The following is a 22,866-nucleotide window of genomic DNA, read 5'->3' as shown; positions in this document are numbered from 1 at the left end:
AAAATTCTAAAGAATACATCCATATACAAACTCAACTATTAGAGCTATTAAATGAATTCAGTAAAGTTGCAGCATACAAGATTAACAACCAAAATTTGTTGTATTTCTGTACACTGATAGGAACATTATGAAAAGGAAATTAAGAAAATTCCATTTACAATAGCATTCAAAATAGTAAAATACCTAGGAATAAATTTAGCCAAGGAGATGAGAGATGTATAAACTGAAAATTATAAAACATTGCTAAAAGAAATTAAAACCTAAATAAAAAATGTAACATCATCCTATATTCATGGATTAAAAAACTTGTTAAGAGGACTATCCAAAGTGAACTACAAATTCAGTTCAATTCCTATCAAAATTTCAATGGCCTTTTAAAAAAAGAAATTGAAAACCAGATTCTTAAATCCATATGACTGTGAATAGCCTAGAAAACATTGAAAATGAAGAACAGAAGTTGGAGAACTTGCATTTTCTGACTTCAGAAACTTGCTGTGTTGGCTTATTCGCTAAGTTGTGTCTGATTCTTGCAACCCCATGGACTGTAGCCCGCCACGCTTCTATATCCATGGGATTTTCCAAGCAGGAATACTGGAGTAGGTTGCCATTTCCCTCTCCAGGAGATCTTCTGGACCCAGTAATAGAACTGAGTCTCCTGCATTGCAGGAGGATTCTTTACTGAATGAGCTACGAGGGAAGCCCCCAAAACACTTTCTACAGAGATACAATAATGAAAAGAGTGTGGTACTCACAGGACAGATATAGACCTATAGAATAGAGTTGACATTCTAGAAATAAATCCAAATACCTATGGCCAATTGACTCTTGACAAGGGTGCCACAACCTTTCAGGGGGGAGAAAAATAAACTCTTCATCAAATGATGGAGGGACAGCTTGCTATCTACATGCAAAAGCTGTGAGCTATCATTCACAGTGCTGGTCGTCGGGTTGGGAAGAAGCATCACAATGATGTAGGTTATGTAACTGTCTCCAGACTGCTCTGGGCATCATTTGCCAGATGAAGAATCCTTCTGAATACATTTTCTGGAAAGATAAGCTGCTGGTTCTATTGCTGAAACAGAAATGCCATTCCCATATTTTCTGTCATGTTGAAAGCAATGAAACATTTTTATCACAATTAGCATCAAATTTATGAAATAAAATGATATGGAAATAGAAAGCATCTATTTAAGACGAAGCTATGAGCCATGCAGTGTAGGGCCACCCAAGACAGATAGGTCATGGTAGACAGTTTTGACAAGGTCCGCTGGAGAAGGGAATGGCAAACTACTTCAGTATTCTTGCCTTGAGAACCCCAAACAGTATGGAAAGGCAAAAAGATAGGACACTGAAAGATGAACTCCCCAGGTCGGTAGGTGCCCAGTATGCTACTGGAGAAGAGTGGAGAGATAACACCAGAAAGAATGAAGAGACGGAGCCAAAGTGAAAACAACGCCCAGTTATGGATGTGACTGGTGATGGAAGTAAAGTCCGATGCTATAAAGAACAATATTGCATAGGAACCTGGAATGTTAGGTCCATGAATCATGGTAAATTGGAGATGGTGAAACAGGAGGTGGCAAGAGTGAACATCGACATTTTAGGAATCAGCAAACTAAAATGGACTGGAATGGGAGAATTTAATTCAGATGACCATTATATCTACTACTGTGGGCAAGAATCCCTTAGAAGAAATGGAGTCACCATCATAGTCAACAAGAGAGTCCAAAATGCACTACGTGGGTGCAATCTCAAAAATGACAGAATGATCTCTGTTCATTTCTAAGGAAAACCATTCAATATCATGGTAATCCAAGTCTATGCCCAAACTGGTAATGCTGAAGAAGCTGAACTTGAATGGTTCTGTGAAGACCTATAAGACCCTCTAGAACTAACACCCCCAAAAAGATGTCCTTTTCATTATGGGGGACTGGAATGCAAAAGTAGGAAGTCAAGAGAGACCTGGAGTAACAGGCAAATTTGGCCTTGGAGTACGAAATGAAGCACGGCAAAGGCTAACAGAATTTTGCCAAGAATACCAAAATCAGATTGATTATATCCTTTGCAGCCAAAGATGGAGAAGCTCTATATAGTCAGCAAAAACAAGACTGGGAGCTGACTGTAGCTCAGATCATGAACTTCTTGTTGCCAAATTCAGACTTAAATTGAAGAAAGAAGGGAAAACCATTAGACCATTCAGGTATGACCTAAATCAAATCCCTTATGACTATACAGTGGAAGTGACAAATAGATTCAAGGGATTAGATCTGATAGACAGTGCCTGAAGGACTATGGATGGAGGTTTGTGACATTGTACAGGAGGCAGTGATCAAGACCATCCCCAAGAAAAAGAATGCAAAAAGGCAAAATGGTTGTCTGAGGAGACCTTACAAACATGTGAGAAAAGAAGAGAAGCTTAAGGGAAAGGAGAAAAGGAAAGATACTCATCTAAATGCAACTGTACAGGCCATGGGGTCACAAAGAGTCAGATACAACTGAGCAAACTTCACTTCAAAGAATAGCAAGGAGACATAGGAAAGTCTTCCTCAGTGATCAATGCAAAGAAATACAGGAAAACAATAGAATGGGGAAGATTAGAGATCTCTTCAAGAAAATTAGTGATACCAAGGGACCATTTCATGCAAAGATGAGCACAAAAAAAGGACAGAAATGGTATGGACCTAACAGAAGCAGAAGACATTAAGAAGAAGTGGCAAGAATACACAGAAGAATTATACGAAAAAATTTTAATGATCCAGATAACCACGATGATGTGATCACTCATCTAGAGCCAGACACCCTGGAATGTGAAGTCAAGTGGGCCTTAGGAAGCATCACTACGAACAAAGCTAGTGGAGGTGATGGAATTACAGTTGAGCTATTTCAAATCCTAAAAGATGATGCTGTTAAAGTGCTTCACTCAATATGAAAGCAAATTTGCAAAACTCAGCCGTGGCCACAGGACTGGAAAAGATCAGTTTTCATTCCAGTCCCAAAGAGAAGCAATGCCAAAGAATGTTCAAACTACCGCACAATTGTACTCCTCTTCAGTTCAGTTCAGTTCAGTTCAGTCACTCAGTTGTGTCCGACTCTTTGCGACCCCATGAATCACAGCACGCCAGGCCTCCCTGTCCATCACCATCTCCCAGAGTCTACCCAAACTCATGTCCATCGAGTTGGTGATGCCATCCAGCCATCTCATCCTCTGTCATCCCCTTCTCCTCCTGCCCACAATCCTCCCAGCATCAGGGTCTTTTCCAATGAATCAACTCTTCACATGAGGTGGCCAAAGTATTGGAGTTTCAGCTTCAGCTTCAGTCCTTCTAATGAACACCCAGGACTGATCTCCATTAGGATGGACTGGTTGGATCTCCTTGCAGTCCAAGGGACTCTCAAGAGTCTTCTCCAACACCACAGTTCAAAAGCATCAATTCTTTGGCGCTCAGCTTTCTTCACAGTCCAACTCTCACATCCATATTGACCACTGAAAAACCATAGATCAGTGGAGAAATAACTCCAGAAAGAATGAAGGGATGGAGCCAAAGCAAAAACAATACCCAGTTGTGGATGTGACTGGTGATAGAAGCAAGGTCTGATGCTGTAAAGAGCAATATTGCATAGGAACCTGGAATGTTAGGTCCATGAATCAAAGCAAATTGGAAGTGGTCAAACAGGAGATGGCAAGAGTGAACGTCAACATTCTGGGAATCAGTGAACTAAAATGGACTGGAACGGGTGAATTTAACTCAGATGACCATTATATCTACTACTGTGTACTGCTCTTCAGTTCAGTTCAATTCAGTCTCTCAGTCGTGTCCGACTCTTTGTGACCCCATGAATTGCAGCACGCCAGGCCTCCCTGTCCATCACCAACTCCCAGAGTTCACTCAGACTCACATCCATCGAGTCAGTGATGCCATCCAGCCGTCTCATCCTCTGTCGTCCCCTTCTCCTCCTGCCCCCAATCCCTCCCAGCATCAGAGTCTTTTCCAATGAGTCAACTCTTCACATGAGGTGGCCAAAGTACTGGAGTTTCAGCTTTAGCATCATTCCTTCCAAAGAAATCCCAGGGCTGATCTCCAACCAGAATGGACTGGTTGGATCTCCTTGCAGTCCAAGGGACTCTCAAGAGTTCTCCAACATCACATTTCAAAAGCATCAATTCTTTGGCACTCAGCCTTCTTCACAGTCTAACTCTCACATCCATACATGACCACTGGAAAAACCATAGCCTTGACTAGACGGACCTTTGTTGGCAAAGTAATGTCTGTGCTTTTGAATATGCTATCTAGGTTGGACATAACTTACCTCCCAAGGAGTAAGCATCTTTTAATTTCATGGCTGCAGTCACCATCTGCAGTGATTTTGGAGTCCCAAAAAATAAAGTCCGACACTGTTTCCCTATCTATTTCCCATGAAGTCATGGAACCGGATGCCATGATCTTCATTTTCTGAATTTTGAGCTTTAAGCCAACTTTTTCACTCTCCACTTTCACTTTCATCAAGAGGCTTTTGAGTTCCTCTTCACTTTCTGCCATAAGGGTGGTGTCATCTGCATATCTGAGGTTACTGATATTTCTCCCGGCAATCTTGATTCCAGCTTGTTTCTTCCAGTCCAGCGTTTCTCATGATGTACTCTGCATGTAAGTTAAATAAGCAGGGTGACAATATACAGCCTTGACGAACTCCTTTTCCTATTTGGAACCAGTCTGTTGTTCCATGTCCAGTTCTAACTGTTGCTTCCTGACCTGCATACAGATTTCTCAGGAGGCAGGTCAGGTGGTCTGGTATTCCCATCTCTTTCAGAATTTCCTACAGTTTGTTATGATCCACACAGTCAAAGGCTTTGGTATAGTCAATAAAGCAGAAATAGATGTTTTTCTGGAACTCTCTTGCTTTTTCCATGATCCAGCGGATGTTGGCAATTTGATCTGTGATTCCTCTGCCTTTTCTAAAACCAGCTTGAACATCAGGAAGTTCACGGTTCACATATTGCTGAAGCCTGGCTTGGAGAATTTTGAGCATTACTTTACTAGCATGTGAGATGAGTGCAATTGTGTGGGAGTTTGAGCATTCTTTGGCATTGCCTTTCTTTGGGATTGGAATGAAAACTGACCTTTTCCAGTACTCCTCTTACATGCTAGAAAAGTAATGCTCAAAATTCTCTAAGCCAGACTTCAGCAGTATATGAGCTGTGAACTTCCAGATGTTCAAGCTGGATTTAGAAAAGGCAGATTGCCAACATCCACTGGATCATCAAAAAAGCAAGAGAGTTCCAGAAAAACATCTATTTCTGCTTTATTGACTATACCAAAGCCTTTGACTGTGTGGATCACAACAAACTGTGGAAAATTCTTCAAGAAAAGGAAATACCAGACCACCTGACCTGCCTCCTGAGAAATCTGTATGCAGGTCAAGAAGCAACAGTTAGAACTGGACATGGAACAACAGACTGGTTCCAAATTGGGAAAGGAGTACATCAAAGCTGTATATTGTCACCCTGCTTATTTAACTTATATGCAGAATATATCATGCCAAATGCCAGGCTGGATGAAGCACAAACTGGAATCAAGATTGCCTGAAAAAATATCAGTAACCTCAGATACACAGATGACACCACCCTTATGAAAGAAAGCAAAGAAGAACTAAAGAGCCTCTTGATGAAAGTGAAAAAGGAGAGTGAACAAGTTGGCTTAAAACTCAACATTCAAAACTAAAATCATGACATCTGGTCGTATCACTTCATGGCAAATAGATGGGGAGACAATGGAAGCAGTGAGAGACTTTATTTTGGGGGGCTCCAAAATCACTGCAGATGGTGGCCACAGCCATGAAATTAAAAGACACTTGTTCCTTGGAAGAAAAGCTATGACAAACCTAGACAATATATTAAAAAGCAGAGACATTACTTTGCCAACAAAGGTCCATCTTGTCAAAGTTATGGTTTTTCCAGTGGTCTTGTATGGATGTGAGAGTTGGACTATAAAGAAAGGTGAGTGCCAAAAAATTGATGCTTTTGAACTGTGGTGTTGGAGAAGACTCTTGAGACTCCCTTGGGCTGCAAGGAGATCTAACCAGTCTGTCCTAAAGAAAATCAGTCCTGAATATTCATTGGAAGGACTGAAGCTGAAGCTCCAATATTTTGGCTACTTGGTACGAAGAACTGACTCATTGGAAAAGACCCTGATGCTGGGAAAGATTGAAGGCAAGAGGAGAAGGGGATGACAGAGGATGAGATGGTTGGATGGCATGATCGACTCAATGGACATGTGTTTGAGCAGGCTCCGGGAGTTGGTGATGGACAGGGAAGCTTGGTGTGCCACAGTCCATGGCATTGTAGAGAGTCAGACACGACTGAGTGACTCAACTGTACTGCTCCTTGGAAGGAAAACTATGACAAACCTAAACGGTGTATTCAAAAGCAGAGATATCATTTTGCTGACAAAGTTCCAGGTATGGTTTTTCCAGTAGTCATGCACAGATGTGAGAGTTGGAACATAATGAAGGCTGAGTGCCGAAGAATTGATGCTTTTGAACTGTGGTGCTGGAGAAGACTCTTGAGAGACCCTTGGACTGCAGGAAGATCAAACCATTTAATCCTAGTCAACCCTGAATATTCAGTGGAAGGACTGATGCTGAAGCTGAAGCTCTAATACTTTTGCCACCTGCTGGGAAGAGCCGACTCACTTGAAAAGACTCTGATGCTGGGAAAGATTGCAGGCAAAAGGAGAAGGGTGAGACAGTTGGATAGGATCACTGACTCAATGGACATGAGTTTGAGCAAACTCCGAAAAGTGAAGGACAGGGAAGCCTGGAGTGCTGCAGTCCATAGGGTAGCAGAGTCAGACACAACTTAGCGACTGAACAACAACAATGTAAGTAGTCTAAAAATGTTTTAAAGTATGTGGGGAGAATATGTGTAGCTTATATGCAAATACCATGCCATATTTTATAAGGGACTTGAGCATCCTTGGATTTTGGCATCTGTGGGATAGTCCTGGAACCAATCCCCTGGGAATACTAGGGGACGACTTAGTATAACCTTCATGCCAAAACTACACAATGACAAAATGAAAAAGGAAAATTATGCCCAATATCATGAACTTGGACATTATAATCCCAAACAGAATATTAGGAAACTGAAGTTTTAAAAATATATGAAGAAGGTAATATATAACATTGCCAAGTTGGGCTTTTCCAGGAATGCAAGTATTATAAAAATCTAGGTATTTTATTAACTAGCTTAAAATACTAAAGGAGAAAAAAAGTCCCAATAAAATCACTTTAAGAGATGCATAAAACAGTTTATCTTGAGTATCTTTCATGATAAAAATTTATCAAACTAGGGATAGAAAGGATTTGTTTTAAAGTAATTAAGAGTACCTATGAAAAATCTATATCAAAGTTCACACTCAATGGTGAAATTGTAACAGTATTTTTTTAAAGCTGTAGTCCAGTTATTCTTGACAAGATTTGTATCAGTGTCTTAGCCAATGTATAATACAAGGAAAAGGAATAAAAAAGAATTAGAAAGTTTTAAAAGACTGTAATTATTCACAGGTGTTATGATTTCTGCATAGAAATCCCCAAAGAATCTGGAATAAATATAAAGTTAATAAAATTAATAAGTTAATAAAGTCCAGAAAATTTGGTAGATATATGATTAAGAAATAAAATATATTTAATATATCAGCAACAAAAGACACAGCACTTATAAGATACAGAAAGTGTTAGAGGCAAATCTAATAAAAGTATTGTGAGATTTTTAAAGAGAAAGAAATATATAAAGGTTATTAAAGAAGATATAGAGAAATGGAAGGATATATTAGATCATGCATAGAAAGACCCAGTTTCTTCAAGATGCAGTCTCCCCTGGTTAAACTATTTAATATCAGTGCAATTCCAATAAGAAATCTGGCAGGATTTTTTATGGGTTGCCAAAAGCCAATGCTAAAATTTAGATGAAAGAATGAAAGAAAGGAAAACCAAGATGGTTTTTAAAGTGAAAAGGGGAGAAGTCTTTCTATAAGGCTTTCTATGAGTCTTTCTGTAAGGCCTGTTAGTAACTAAGCAGGATGACAATGCATGAATAGACAACACAGATAGACAAATAGACCAGGGGAACAGGACAGAGTACTCAGAATCAGACCTGGCTTGGGTGAAAACCTGGCCCCTGACAGATGGCCCTGCAAATGAGTGGTGGAAGAGTTTCTTCATTAAACAGTACCTATGGAGGAAAACACTCCAGTTGGATCTCTACCTTCCAGCATACACAGCTAAAGACCTAACTTGAAAAGTGAAACTTCAGAATGTTTGGAAGAAAATATAGAAGATTTATATGATCTCAGGAGGGAAAGGAATTTTAAGGTATGAAATATATAAGCAATGAAGAAAAAGTTTGGTTAATTTGATTCCATTAAAACTTTAAACTTGTGTTCATCAGAAGATCATTAAAGAGGTGAAAAGATAAGTCAGTGTAGGAGAAGCTATTTGAAACGCATGTAGCAGGTAAAGGATTAGGATTCAAAGTATGTGGATATATTTTCTTTCAAATCAAGAAGCAAAAGACAATCCAGCAAAAAATCTGGGGACAAATTAGGAATAGGCAGTTCAATAAACACATAAAAAGATGCCCAATTTTATGAATAATTAGAGGAATGACAAAATGAAAAATAAGATATCACTTCATCAGATTAACAAAAATTAAGAAGTCCAACAGTAGGAAGTGTTGGTGAGGATGTAAAAAAAGAACCATTGTTGCTATTAAAGTAAGTTGGTACAACTGCTTCAGAATACAATTTGGCAATATTCAGTGAAGCTGAAGATGCTCATATTTTACAATCAGGTAATTCTACTCCTAGGTTGTAACAGAGGACAATGTGTGTACAATAAAGCATGGGGCTGGAGTTGGCTGGGGCTGTCGTAGGGGCAGGCAGTTATTTCGGTGGAGGTGTTATTTGCAGGTTTCAGAGATAAATGAAAGAAATTCACCTACACCCTGCATTCTACAGGGTTAGTGGGGCTGCTGTGTCTTTGCTGTCACAAGGGGAAGGTCACATGGGTATTATAGCCACATAGTCACCCATGATTAGACCCAGTTACCCCGTGATGATTTTGGAGTGATTTCCTCTCTCAACAAGGACAACAAGATGGGTGATCAGGTAGAGAGTGACTACTATGAGGGTCTGGAAGAAATCACTCCAAGGCCAGTTGATAATCTCTATCTTGATGTACAGGTAATACACATAGATGATAAATAAGATACTAGTAAATATCATTTGATCACCGATTGAGGCAGATCAGAATCACCAGGCACAGTAGAATCTTAGCAAACAGGAGAATTCCCTTTTGGGTGCTCCAGCAGCTCGGAGCCCGAGGGGTGCTCAGAACTGGCTGTGGTGTGGGCAGGAGTCCCTGGGGGCACGGAGGATCTATTCATAGGTTCAAGGACACTGTACTCCCAGGCATCTTACCTATGCTCTGGCTGAGAGGAGGGCCCAGGGGCATAGGACCTCAAGTCTGCTTTTTAAATGGCCCTGTATTTTTGCTCAAACTTTTTGTGCTTTTATAGGTAGAAAATTACAAAGAAGCTGAATATCACCCAATGGGTATCTAGATTTAAAAAATTATAATATTTTCATAAGTGGAATTGCTAAATAGTGAGGAAACTCTAAACTAGGTTTACATAGATCAACATGGATGAATCTTATAATTTTAAATAAAAAAATTTCCCAAAGGATGCTTTAGTGTATATGCAATTTATGTAGTATATGAAAGATGCAGAACCATACCATGCACTTTTGGGGGTACATATGTGGTAAAAGTATAAAATATAAGAGCAAAGCATACTCCAGATTTGAAATTGGCTTGCTTTTGTGGGAAGGGAATGGGATTTGATCAATGTGAGGTTCTGTCTGTAATGGTAATATTTTATTTCTTAAGCTAAATGGTATAATAGTATATGGTTGTTCATGATATTCTTTTGCGTCTTTTTGTGTATCTAAATGTTTCGTTGTAGTTAACAAACATAAAAGTGTATATAAATGGTTGCCATGTGGAGACCACAAATATAAGTGTACAGGACAAATAACACCACCAGAGGCCCTAATATAATCCAAATGGATAGTTGTGGCTTGAGCTATAATTTCCAGTGATAGCATCTGACATATTTAAAAGGTGGTGTATCTCAAAACCTTTTCTATTTCCCTCTAGAAACTCTTTCTAGCTCCCCCCTTCAACCCACCCCAAACTCATCTCAGTTAAAGGCATCAGCATTTACCCGGTTGCTCTGTGTGAGGAATCTTCCTTGCCTTCTGTACATCCCTGTACATCCCTGAATCCCTCAGAAAGTCCTGTCATCGCTGCTAACAGAATACATCTGGAATCTGTCCTCTTCTCTTCAGCCCCACACTGTTCCCCAGTCCAGTGCAATCTAACCCAGTCTCTTGCCTGAGTGATGCTAGAATTCTTCTACTGTCTATCACCTCCTTCCTAACTTGCCTCCCAGTCGCTATTCCCGCCAGTTTCCCCACTCTGTCATTTCCATGGAGATCTCTTAAAAATGTAAATCAGTTCACATCACTTCCTTGCTCCAGCTCCAAGGCTGAGGTTAAAGTTCACAGCCTTCCCCAGGCCTGCCAGGCCCTCCCTACACAGCTGGCCTCTCCACCTTCATCTCCTGCTCTGCTCGCCCCTTTCTGTTCTAGCCACCCTGACTCTGCTGTTCCTTTCTCACTTTAGGATGCTTGTGCACACCCCTGGGAAGTACTCTCCTAGATTTTGTTATGGCTGCATTCCTGGCTTTAGCAAGGCCTCCGCTCTGCACCTTTTCTAAGTAGCTGTCATGACTGCCCCTCCCCACCTGACCAGTCCCTTTCTCCCTTGTGGCCATTCCACTTTCCTTCCTGTGTGATGGTATATATGTATTTGTCTAAACCTTTGTTTCTGTCTCTCCAACTGGACTGTCAGTTTCATGGGGGCTGGACATTCTCTGTCTCATTCATTGTTGTGTTTCTTTATACCTGAAACAGCGCTTGGCATGTGGTAGATGCTTAATCAACACTTCCTCAATGAATGAATGCATTGATGATAAGCGAAAACTTAGATGCCTCAATAAGTGCGTTTTGGTAAAATAAAATCCCCTGGAATTGTTCATACATAAGAAGAATTTGAATAAGGTTGTTTCATAAGGTGTAACAGTTGAAAATAAGCAGAACATTCTTCAGAAGCAGATTAGTTAACTGATTTTAAGTGGGTGTGATAATAGAAAATATAAGTAGATGTGTAAATAGTTCATCTCTGTTCATCTGGGTATTAAAGTTGGCCAGAAGGCTCTTGGAATCTTCTCTTTGGGAACCTTCCTTCTGTGTTGCCTGATGTATACTTCCCACTGGGCCTTGATAGTCATTCTGACGGTCAATCATTCCCAAGCTCTCTGGGTCGGGGCCACAGGGTAGGGAAGACTCAGAAGGAGAAGGGAATCAGGCACGCTGTGTCCACTGTGTGCCCGGGACTCTGCCTGGGTTTCTCTGTCCTGTGGCTGACTTAGGAGCATCCTCCCCTTGCCAACACACACCCCTCATCGGGTGGCCCAGGCGGGGGAAGGTGTGCAGCTTGGTCTGACCCTACCACCTTTGCCACCCCTGCAGGTCTCAGAGCTCATCTTTGTGTCCATCTATAGCTCTGAGTTCTGCATGAAACTCTATGTGGACCCCATCAACTACTGGAAGGATGGCTACAACCTGCTCGATGTGGTCATTATCATCATCATCTTCATTCCCTACAGTCTCCGCAAGATCAAGGGCAAGCACTACCCCTACCTCAACATTGCCGACGGTGTGCAGTCCCTGCGCATCCTCAAGCTTATCACCTACAGCCGCGGCATCCGGGTGAGTGGCCTGGAGTGCTGTGGCTCTGCATGTGCGGGCGATAGGGCCCCCGGTGAAATGGTACTTCTGTTTCTCTCCTACGGTGATTGAGTCCTCTTGTGTGGGAGGTTGATCTTTACCTGTTTTATCTCATTTCACCCTTAAACGATTCTAGGAAAGGTGTTAGCTCCGTTTTACAGATGAAGAAACTGAGACCCACAGTCACTCAGCAGTTAGATACTGGAGCTGAGCTTTGAAAGTTGTTCTGACTCGAGTCCATCTCATCTTTCCCTCTCTCCCGTGCTGCAGAGTGACTGATTTTCTTATGGTCCAGACCCTTTGGAGTATGTGCCCAGGAGCCTCCAGCTCTTTGGTGGCTCTGGCCACTCATGTCTTCCCCCAGAAAACTAAAAGTCCACAGCTTCTCTTGAGGGGAGGGTCTCATGACTTGTTCAGGAAGCTCTGGAAGTCCTGCTCCTGCTGGGGGACACATGGTGGCCAGTCTTTACTTGGCTCAGTGGTGTCAGAGCACACGTCAGAGGTGGCCCAGGCACGCCCTCAGGTGCTCATCCTGGGCCCAGTGTGTTTGCCCGGGCTCTGCTCAGGCCCACGCTTCTCCGGGAAGGGGCTTGTTTGGGCCTATTGACCACGCAGACCTCACCTGCACACTGCGTCCCACTGCTGTGTTCTTCGTGAGTTCTTACCTCTTTAGTCTTGGCAATCTTGGGAAAGAAGTTCTGTTTCTCTTGCAGGAGTGGAGGCAGCTTTTTTTTTTTTTTTTTTTTAAAAACATCTCAGTTCTTTTGGAATGAATCCCCAAACACTGGTTTTCTTTCTCCAAGGAGAGGAGGGAGGTGTGGGGTGGACATTTATTCCTGCAGGCAGCTGCCAGACTGGTCTGCAGGCAGGGCAGCCCCAGTGCTCCTTGGCTGTCTCTCTGCTTCACACTTTACCTCGAACTGTCAGAACTTCACCGTCCTGGGTCCCAGCTCTACCAGTACCTCCTTTTCTCTGTTAATAGTTTCTCGGCTTAGAAAAAAGATTTTTTGCAGTTGACAACGGTGGCACAATGCAGGGGCTGCAGAGTGGGTCCCAGCCCTGCTGGTGTATCACAATGTGACTGTGGACGAGGCATTTTGCTTCTCTGAGCTTCTGATCCTGCATCTTGAAATAGGAACATCTCCCTACCTTGACAAGGTATCAGGGACAGATCTAGGTAGCTGAACATGTATATGCAAGACTCCAGGGCAGGGAGAATGAACGATGAGGCGTGGGAGATAAGGCCAACACCCATGTCATGGACGAAGACTGAGATCACAGGATGAAGACCTGCCTGGGAGATGGGGCCCAGAAAACCTGGGAAGCCCCACTCCTCTGAGCCCTCTTCATTCCTGTTTCCAAGATGGCTCCCCTGCTCCTCCTGGACCTGGAAGAGCATGCAGGGCTGGCTCTCAGCTGAGGAGCAGAAACAGGACACCCTGGGATGAACAGAGGCAGGCTGGGTTCAAGTAGAGTGCTCAGGGGTGCTGATGGGGCAACTACTCCAGCCCTGGGGCAGCACGGGCGATGCCCCCATGGGTGACTGAGCATGGAGGCCGTGCACTGGTGAACCACTGTTAGATTGCTCCAGCCCTCAATCTGGACACTGCTCCCATTCGTTCATTCAACCATTTATGGAGCATCTACCATGTGCTAGGCAAGGCACCAGATACCGGGGCAGCTATGGTTGGGACAGGCTGAACCGCTGTCCTCTGAGCCCAGCCCGGCCGGCAGCCTGACCTAGCCCTTGTGCTTCTGCCTTGCAGACACTCATCACTGCCGTGGGGCAGACAGCCTACACCGTGGCCTCCGTGCTCATCCTATTCTTCGTCCTGATGTACATCTTTGCCATCCTGGGCTTCTGCCTGTTTGGACTTCCAGAGGGGGGTGACATGAATAACTGGGGGAACCTGGCTTTGGCCTTCTTCACCCTCTTCAGCTTGGCCACGGTATCATGTTTGGGAACAGTGGCGGGGGTGGGGGTCAGGCAGGGTCCTTGAAAGGGGACTGGCAGCTGGTGCGAGTGTGTGGACATGCTGGGCCTCACTTGGGGTCTTTCCCACACTCAGACACTTAGCTGGGGTTGGGGGGAAGCTGAGGAATGGCCTCCCAGGACAAGGCACAGGCTAGCACCCTGGCCAAGAGTCCATCACTGACTCTAATCTTGTGACTCCCTACAGCATTCCTATTTGCCCCACGGGGTGGTAGAACTTTTCAAAAGTTCTCAAAAGATAATTCATCCTAATTGAAGTGTAATTTAGAAGGAAAACCCATATCACAAAGCCTTTTGGGGAATAGGCTGTCACAAATCCATGCAGAATAAGTCTGCAAAACCTGTCTCAAAGTCTAGCTTCTATTGGGTTCTGGCAAGATTGAGGTCTTTTTCCAAAGGAGGGCCTGGCAGAGGGGCAGTGTCCCTTGGGGAAGGCTGGAAGGCCTTTTGGAGAAGAGCCCTTAGGGCACATTGGACAGAGGTGCCCACACCCAGTGGTGCCCTACATCTCTGCCAGCCTGTATGCACTGGAGTCGGTGGATTAGGGGCTGTGATGTGGAGGGGCTGATGTGGAAGAAGAGCCAGCCTGCTCCTCAGTAGGGCCAGGGCTACCCTAGGGCAGGTGAGCAGGAGGCCTGCCCCCCTGAGCCTTGGCACTTGCCCTGCCTGAGCAGGTCGATGGCTGGACAGACCTGCAGGAGCAGCTGGATGCCCGGAATTTGATTCTGAGCCGTTCGTTCACCATCATCTTTGTCTTGCTTGCCTCCTTTGTCTTCCTCAGCATGTTTGTGGGTGTGATGATCATCCACACTGAGGTGAGGTGGCGCTTGTGAGGATTGGCGGGGTGGGGGGGGGGTGGGCGGTGCTTAAGTGTGGCAGGTGGATCGTCTCTGAGCTGTCTCGCTCTGGAACTGGAAGGGAGGGGACCAGGTGGGCCCATCTCTCTGCCGGCGCAACCCTTCTCCCTGAGCCCCCACGATGGTGGCCAGCAGGACAGGTACGTGGGAGGTCATTGCAGCTGAAGCGGGCAGCTTGAGTTGGGGGCTGGCCCTGTGAGGGGGTCCTCCTGCTGAGGGGCCTGAGTGGCAGTGGGAGACTGGGGAAGAGGGGAGGTGCGGATAGTGCACAGGGAGAGCCCTGCATCTTACCTCCATCCTCCTACCCTCTAGGACTCCATCAAAAAGTTTGAGCGGGAGCTGATGCTGGAGAGACGCATGAACCTCATGGAAGAGAAGCAGGTGATTTTGAAGCGGCAGCAGGAAGAGGTCAGCAAGCTGATGCAGACCCAGGTAGGCTGTCTCTGTGGGCAGGCAGACAAGCAGAGGGACAGTCAGGGCTGAAGGAATGGTCAGAAAGACGGGCCTGGGGGCCGGGGTGGAAGGTGGGTGGCCTTAGGCATCTGTGCATTTGGAGAGTCGGCTGCCCACCCCTCTCTAGTTTTCAGAGTCAGACTGTGTTCTCTACCTTTTTGTATTTTCTCTGGACCTCTTCAAGTGTTGAGTGTTGTGATTATACTATTTCCCTCCTTCATGGGCAACACTCCATTGCTGGGCCATGGACTATAGCCCACCAGGCTCCTCTGTCCATGGGATTTCCCAGGCAAGCATACTGGAGTGGGTTGCCATTTCCTTCTCCAGGGAATCTTCCTGACCCAGGGATTGAACCCAGGTCTCCTGCATTGCAGGCAGATTCTTTACCATCTGAGCCACGAGAGAAGCGCTAACATTTCCCTCCTTCATGGGCAACACTCCATTGCTGGGCCCTTGGCCTGGAGCAGTCTTGTTCCCGAGGATTCACTGGGTGCCAGGCAGGCTCCATTCCCGTTTGCTGAGCGGGGGAGGTCATGGGGGCCCTGACAGGTGTTACTAACCTCAGTTTTTCTAAACTGGAACAAGAATGAGCTCAATGGGCTGGAGATTTTCTGTCAAGCATTATACAACTGTGAGGGAGCTGCCTGGAGTGCCCAGCCAGGTCCTGAACCACTGCCCCTTTCTCCCCATGAGGCCAGTGCCTCTCTCCTCAGCCTCCTCTCCGAGGTGGAGACGTCCTCCTGTTTTGTGTGTCTGAGACTTGTCCACAACAGGGTGAAACGCTGAGCCGTGCTCAGGCTATCCCAGTTCCTTCCATGTCACCGGTCCTCATGCCAGGTCAGTTGTCCTCACGTCAGGTGTAGTGGCTCACCAGGTGACCCTAGGCAGGGGGGTCCAGGCCCAGAAGGGGTTGGGGTGGCCTGTGCTTGTACTCAGGACTCATCTGGGGGCCAGGGTCAGGCCTCTGCCTACGCTCCTCGTGGAGGGTCCCCGGGTCTTTGTGTAGCAAGACTCTCGTCGTCCTGCTCTGTTTATGCTCCTCTCTCTAGAAAGATCTTGACCACAAGAGTTTCACTGAACTGGTGGAGAAGTTTAAGAAGACTTTGCGGCACACTGACCCCATGGTCTTGGATGATTTTGGCACTAGCCTGCCCTTCATTGACATCTACTTGTCCACCCTGGACAACCAGGATGCTACCATCTACAAGTCAGTCCCAGCCCCCCTGACCCTGGCCCACGGGCCCTGGTGGGGTGCTGGCTGATGTGCAGGGAAGGCAGAGCCAGGTCCTTCCTGGGGGGTGTGCAGGGGCTGGGCTGCTGTATGGGCAGGCCTGTTGCTGGTGGGGGGAGCACTGCCCACTGGCCCTCCTCAGTTTACAAAACTGACCTGTTTTTAAACATTGCTTCCTTTGATTCTCCAAGAGCACCTCACCAAGCCCTTCTCAGTGGGGCAGAGGAAAGACCTCTGGCTGCAAGTCAGAAGCTGAAGCTCCTGACCTGGTTCTGTTACTGCTTCCTGTGTGACTCTGGCCAAGTCTTTGTCCCTTTCCCACCTGTCACAGGAAGGACTGACACTAGGAAAGCAGTGTGTGTAAAGCCTGGGGCTGTGCTCAGTGTGAGTTAGCTGGGGTCACACTGGCCACTACTGCAGGAAGAAGATGGGCACAATTAGCCTGATGTCTCAGCAAAAGCCCCCTGGAGGGCTTTGTAGACTGGAGGGGGTCTAGGAATGCCCAGCGTTGGCCCAAGAGTGGATCTGGCAGTGTCCAGGCAGCCCTCAGTCAGTCACCTCACTCAGAGCCCAGGAGTCTGCTGTCTCCAACCTAACATGGGCAGTAAGAGAACTTCCTCCTGGAGCCCAGGGAGCCTGGCCGACCTGGCCTTCCCACCCAGCCCAGTCTGGTTCTCAGGTCCGTGCTCTTTCCTGACCCACACCTGCCAGGTATGGTGGACACGCAGGTGCGAGCGTGCAGTGGGCAGGGCCAGGTGGAGCAGAGCTCACTGTGAGCTAAGGCCCTCCTCCTCCATTCCCAGGCTTCAGGAGCTGTACTGCGAGATCGTGCACGTGCTAAGCCTCATGCTTGAAGACTTGCCCCAGAAGAAGCAGTCCAAGTCCTCGGAGAAGGTCGATGAGAATTAGCTGGATGTGGTCACCCAGCCACTGTGGACCTCGGGGGCTGTGACCTGACCCCCCACCGTCCCCCATTAAACACTTGTTTTCTGAGTTGACCTCTGTGCGGCTGTTGCTGTGATCATGACATCTGTCCACCTTTGGGAGCTGACCCGAGTTGGTGCCCATGAAGTCTGATTCCTTCTCACATGACACAGCGAGACCTTGGGAATGGGGAGTGGAGAGAGAGGAGCTCAAGGCTCACCCTGGCCAGAGGCCGCACCTGGGGGCCACGCTGGCTTTCCCTTCCCTCGACCCCCGCAGCCAGGTCCCACTGGGCTCCTGGGAAAGCCACCTGGACCCCGGACCGAGAAGGGCCTCCCACAGCCCCACGAGAGGGCATGGCTCCTGTGATCTGGTGTGGCCCCACTGGCCCAGGAAGCTCTGCTGGCTCGCCTGTATGGGCCCCCATGCTAGCAGGGTCACAGCTCGCTCTCTGCACGCAGTGCCATGGAGGTCTCTCTCTGGAATTCTTCTCTGCTTTTCCTGAGGCTCACGGTGATAGTGGTGCCCCAGAAGAGTGGCAGCACCAGGCATTGGGGCTGCTCCCTTCCCTTAGTTAGAACCCTTTACTCAAAGGGCAGCCTTTTCCATGTCATCCCTGGCCAGATGACTCCCACAGTCGGCAAGGCCCTGGCCCACCAGTGTTGGAGCCATCTGAAGGCCCAGGTGGTGGTGGTTGGGGGTGGCTGGCACCCCTTGCTCACATCTGGCCAGACCAGAGGCCCATCAGTGCCTGCTCTGCTCTTGTTTCTGGGGAGTGTTCTTGAGGCCTGTCATCTTGGCAGGGCCCTCTTCTTGGACAAGTGGTGAGTTCTGGGTTGGGCTGGGTGGGAGACCAGCTTCTATCGCTGGGCACAGAAAGGCCCAGGCCCACCCTGGGAAGGATGATAAGTAGAAAAACACATAGAATTGAGAATGGCTGGACAAGGCCCCGTAGGGGTCCGTGAGCTCCAGGCTTGGATGACGGCACCCCTGAAGCCAGAGGAAGACAAGGGCCTGCGGAAGCCTTTACTGCTCTTTCCTGAGTTGTGCTGGGGGTTCCGTGATGAGAAAGCCACAGTCTCCTCCTGGCCCTTTTGGTTCCCATGGTTGCCTAGAATGGCTGAGAAGAAATGTCCCTGAGGAAGTGACAGTAATTGCTTGACTGTAGAGAGCATGTGTCCTCTGAGATACTCAAATCGTTTCCATTTGCAATTGTTCACACTCAGGACCAAATTGAGCATTGTGCGAAACTACCGAGAAGGACTGCTTAGAGCATGAGACCCGTCACCATGCCTTGGGGAGCCCTCCGAGGGTAGGAAGCATGGCCTTGCCCCTTCCTGGACTGGAGAGAACTCTGTGCCCTGGAGGGGGCCCTGAAGTAAGCGAGGGATGCCTCCAGTGCCTAGCAGTGAAGGGGATGACTCCAGGTTGGGGGCTTCTAGGGGGGCTCTAGTGTGTACAGGCCAGACAGCCCAGCGTGCCGGCCTCAGGCAGTGGCTCTGATTTAGGGCCGGGACAAGGCAGATGTTGCCAACTGTCCACTCTGGATGTGCCAGGGTTGCTTGGGGGAATGTGAAAATACCTCCCCTGCTTTCACTAGGAAACATGTGGGAACTGGCCTAGGCCTCTGTGGGTGAACAAAAGGTTTTAAAAATTCCTCAGGGAGGCAAGTTTGTGCGTACCACAGTTCTAGAGTCAGGAGGCATGGATTCCTTAATCAGGTGGCCTTGGGCAAGGTGTCTGGTCTTTTGAAACCTTAGCTATTTCGTCTGAGAAATGGGCTGATAAAACTGTCCAGCTATAGTGTTAGTTGCTCAGTCATGTCTGACTCTGCGTGACCCCATGGACTGTAGCCCACAAGGCTCCTCTGTCCATGGGGTTTTCCGGGCAAGAATACAATGCTGCTGCTGCTGCTGCTAAGTTGCTTCAGTCGTGTCCAACTCTGTGTGACCCATAGATGGCAGCCCACCAGGCTTCCCTGTCCCTGGGATTCTCCAGGCAAGAACACTGGAGTGGGTTGCCATTTCCTTCTCCAATGCATGAAAGTGAAAAGTGAAAGGGAAGTCTCTCAGTTGTGTCCGACTCTAGCGACCCCATGGACTGCAGCCTACCAGGCTCCTCCGTCCATGGGATTTTCTAGGCAAAAGTACTGGAGTGGGGTGCCATTGCCTTCTCCGAAGAATTCAATAATGGGTAGCAATTTCATCCTCCAGGGGGTCTTCCTGACCCAGGGACTGAACTCACATCTCGCTATAAGGATCAAATAAAATGCACCTGAGAGTGTTTAGACAAAGAAAAGACACAATCAACTATGGTCTGAGCTTCCTGGTTGTCAGCTCTGTCTCTGCTATGTGGCCAGCTGCGGTGGGCTGGCCTGGCCAGGGGCTGAGAGGGACAGGGCCAATGACACAGTACCAGGGGTGGAAAGTACGGAGCTGAGAGCAGGAAGCTGAGGTCAGGAACCTGGGAGTCGGGGAGAATGGGCATCCAGGTGGAGCTGGTGCAGGGTGGCCAGATGACCCGTTGGGCCTGCAGGGCCTGGGGCCCAGGAGGGAAGCCCAGGCATGGGCCGCAGGGCTGTGGTGTAGAAGGGCACTCTGCCTGGCAGGGCGCAAGCAGAAGGCCTTCACAGAGCAGGAACTGGGAGAGGGTGATGTGCAGAGGGCTGGCTCAGCACTGCTGGCAGCTCAAGCCAGTGGATATTTGGCGTAAAGTCCCCAAGCAGCATTCTGTTTGGCTCTATTTGCCTGCAGAGCAAACACTGGCAGATTGGAATTCCCACTTGGGCTCTCACCAACTCAAACAGGCTTGGCCAAGGCTTTCAGTTGATTTGCTTCGGGCACAAGTGGCTCTGCTTGCCCAGGCCTGGCTGTGGAAAGCAGGACCCTCCTCCTACCCACCGCCCCTCTACCCGGGGATCCGGCAGAGCTGTCCCCAGATGGCTTGCCTATCTCCATCCTGCCAGCTGGGTAGTTTGGGGCTGCAGTGGAATACCCAGGACCTGGGCTCAAGTCTTCTGGTCACTCCCAGGCCCTCCCCCAGCTCTTGTAGGAAGGAATATGGAATCCAAGGCTAGAGGTATTTGGAAGGTGGCCGGATTGTTTTTTTTTTTTTAACTGCTTGTTGATTCCACCAGCAGGAAGCAGTCTCTGTAATATGGAAATCCAGGCAGTGACTGAGACTGTAAGTGCTCCTCTTTATTCCGACAGTCCCTAAAACTCAATACTGAGATGCTGGAAACTGCACACCTTGAAATTTTCCCCAAATGGTGGGTCAGACAGGACACCTATAACAAACTGCCCCTCACCAGGTCAGGAGAAGATGGCTCTGAATTCCTAACTAGGCTACTCAGGAAGGAGAGGTAATCATTGTTGATTCTAGTTACAGGGGTTGGGAAATGAGGGAGAAAGGCACTCAGTGTAACGGGGTAAGATTTACCAACATGCGTGCACCTCACTCTGCCCTACACTCTGCACCAAGAATGTCCTCTGTGCGTGGTCGGCCATGTGCTGCACCTCCCCGAGTTCTTGCTCTGATTTCACCTGAGGTTTGGTGCATTGCAGCCCTGGGGATATGGGGGAGGCAGGGCTGGAGAGCCAGAAGGAAAGGGAAGCGTTGGTGCTTTCTTGGTTGGCTCCTGGCTTCTCCTCCATGGCAGAGAAGCAGCATAATGGGAGAGGCTCACTAGACCTACAGGATAGGAGCTGGGACAGGGAGGAAGAAGGAAGTAAAATCTGAGGCCACGAGTCAGAGGCTCTGAACCGAGACTCTGACCCAGCTGGAAGGCGAGAATAGAAAGGGGACAGGTGGGGACAGCAGGCATCCTTGTTGGGTGAGAACTGGATCCCCACTGACACTCCTGGAGAGAGGCCATTAATGATGGGACTTATTGAGGGATGATTTCTGGTTGCTGAACCTTGTCTTTTGAAAATGGAGCCCCATAAAGAGATCTGATTATGTGGGATCTATGTTATAAGATGGCCATTTGTCATAGGGACCTCCTAGGCTAAAATTGGGATACGTTGAGAGGGCTTTAAAAACCACCACTGAGCTCCCAGCTGCGATTTGAGGCCTCTAGATGCAGTACTCCTGAGGGTAATGGCACTAAGTGTGACTGGCTTTCTGCAAAGTGAAACTGAGGTCTCAAAAGGAGGTGTGAAGAGGCCAACAGGGGATGAAAAGTCTGCTGTAAAATTCTTAGGTTGACCCCCAACTTTTGTAATCTGGTAATGGGACAATGGCCTCTCACAGCAGAGGCCCCCCACTGCCCCAGTTCAGGATCCTGAGAGCACAACTGCCCCTTGACTTCCTCCTTCCCCACTGGGGCCTTGATGTCTAGGATTGGGGCGTGAGGTGAAAAGACTCTTCAAAACATGCTGCTGGACCAGCGAAGGAAGAGTCCAAGCAGTGGTCCAGCCGAGGCTCCAGAGGTATGACCTATTCTCTTTGTTGACTGTGGAAAATACCACCTTCTGTTTTATCAGTAGTTCTGTTTCAAATACTTTGACATACATGATTTGAATCTCATAACAACGCTTAGGTACTTTCATTATTCCCATTAAACAGGTGGCAAAACTGAGGTTCACAGAGGCAATGTACCCAAGGCTGTATAACTAAGAGGGAAGAACCAAGCATTTCTGGCTCTAACCACTCTGCTATGATACTGTGCAACAATCCTCTAGGGAAATGTTATCCTCATCTTACAAGTGGGCAGACAACACTCAGAAAGACTGTTACTTGGTGAGATCATCATTGGAGGGCAGAGTCAGTATCTGAACGCAGACCATACATGGCCCCCTCTGCGGTCTCACAGCAGCCTTGTTCTTTCTTATCAAAGCGATTTTTTGAACTCTAAAAATCAAACCATGATTCCCTCCTGAGCAGGGCCTGCCTCTGGGAGGAGAAGGGGTGGTCCCTCAGACCAGCCTCATTTAGCCAGTTTCCTGGCCCCTTCTTGTTGCCTTGTGGAGGCTCTGAAGTCTGCTGGCCCAGTGGGTCCTGACTTAGCAGCCCTGGGAGTTCCAGGGATGGAGAGGGTGGCAGGAAGCAATCAGTGTGTACAGATGGGTGGTGACTGTGGTGCCTAATCAGGAAATTATAGCCTGGGCAGAAGAGGGGTTTGGCTTAGAAATCACCCTTCCCTGGGTTCCAGTCAAGCAGGCCCTGGGAGGCTTGGCTGGGCTGACGGGACGCTCCGAGCAGGCATGAGCTCAGCAGGCAGGATGAGCCGGCCTTGTCAGGCAGGGCTGTGCAGAGTGGCCCCGGGCCCAGGAGGCTGCCTCCTAGGTGGTGATGCTGTGGTCAGTCCTTTCTGGCCCTCTGCCTGCTCCTGTGCCTTCTGACACCTCATCAGCAAGGGGAGAAGCTGTGGGCATTCAGGGGGTGCTTTGGGAGGTTCTTGACCTGCGTCAGTGACTTTTTACCTGATTCACAAATGAGCAAGTGGAAAAGGTGTGAAAGAAGTGTCAGGTGGAAAAACCCAGGTGCAGAACTGTGCATACG

The 22,866-nt window shown here is 47.6% G+C and overlaps 1 protein-coding gene across 3 annotated transcripts in view; it reads left to right on the top strand.

Annotated features, from left to right (window-relative positions):
• The window catches only part of CATSPER3 (cation channel sperm associated 3), a 37,453-nt gene extending 20,015 nt beyond the window's left edge, over nt 1–17,438 (top strand). For all 3 annotated transcript variants that reach the window (XM_025292668.3, XM_006042784.4, XM_044947643.2), the window contains 6 exons: nt 11,649–11,888; nt 13,673–13,855; nt 14,574–14,714; nt 15,069–15,188; nt 16,259–16,416; nt 17,244–17,438. In XM_025292668.3, the coding sequence (XP_025148453.2) occupies nt 11,649–11,888; nt 13,673–13,855; nt 14,574–14,714; nt 15,069–15,188; nt 16,259–16,416; nt 17,244–17,349 (948 nt within the window). In that variant the 3' untranslated portion in view covers nt 17,350–17,438. The remainder of the gene's footprint in view (nt 1–11,648; nt 11,889–13,672; nt 13,856–14,573; nt 14,715–15,068; nt 15,189–16,258; nt 16,417–17,243) is intronic.
• Nucleotides 17,439–22,866: the final 5,428 nt, after the last annotated feature.

Source organism: Bubalus bubalis, chromosome 9 (genome assembly GCF_019923935.1).
Source record: "Bubalus bubalis isolate 160015118507 breed Murrah chromosome 9, NDDB_SH_1, whole genome shotgun sequence".
Taxonomy (NCBI): domain Eukaryota; kingdom Metazoa; phylum Chordata; class Mammalia; order Artiodactyla; family Bovidae; genus Bubalus; species Bubalus bubalis.
This window is presented reverse-complemented; position numbering and strand designations above follow the sequence as displayed.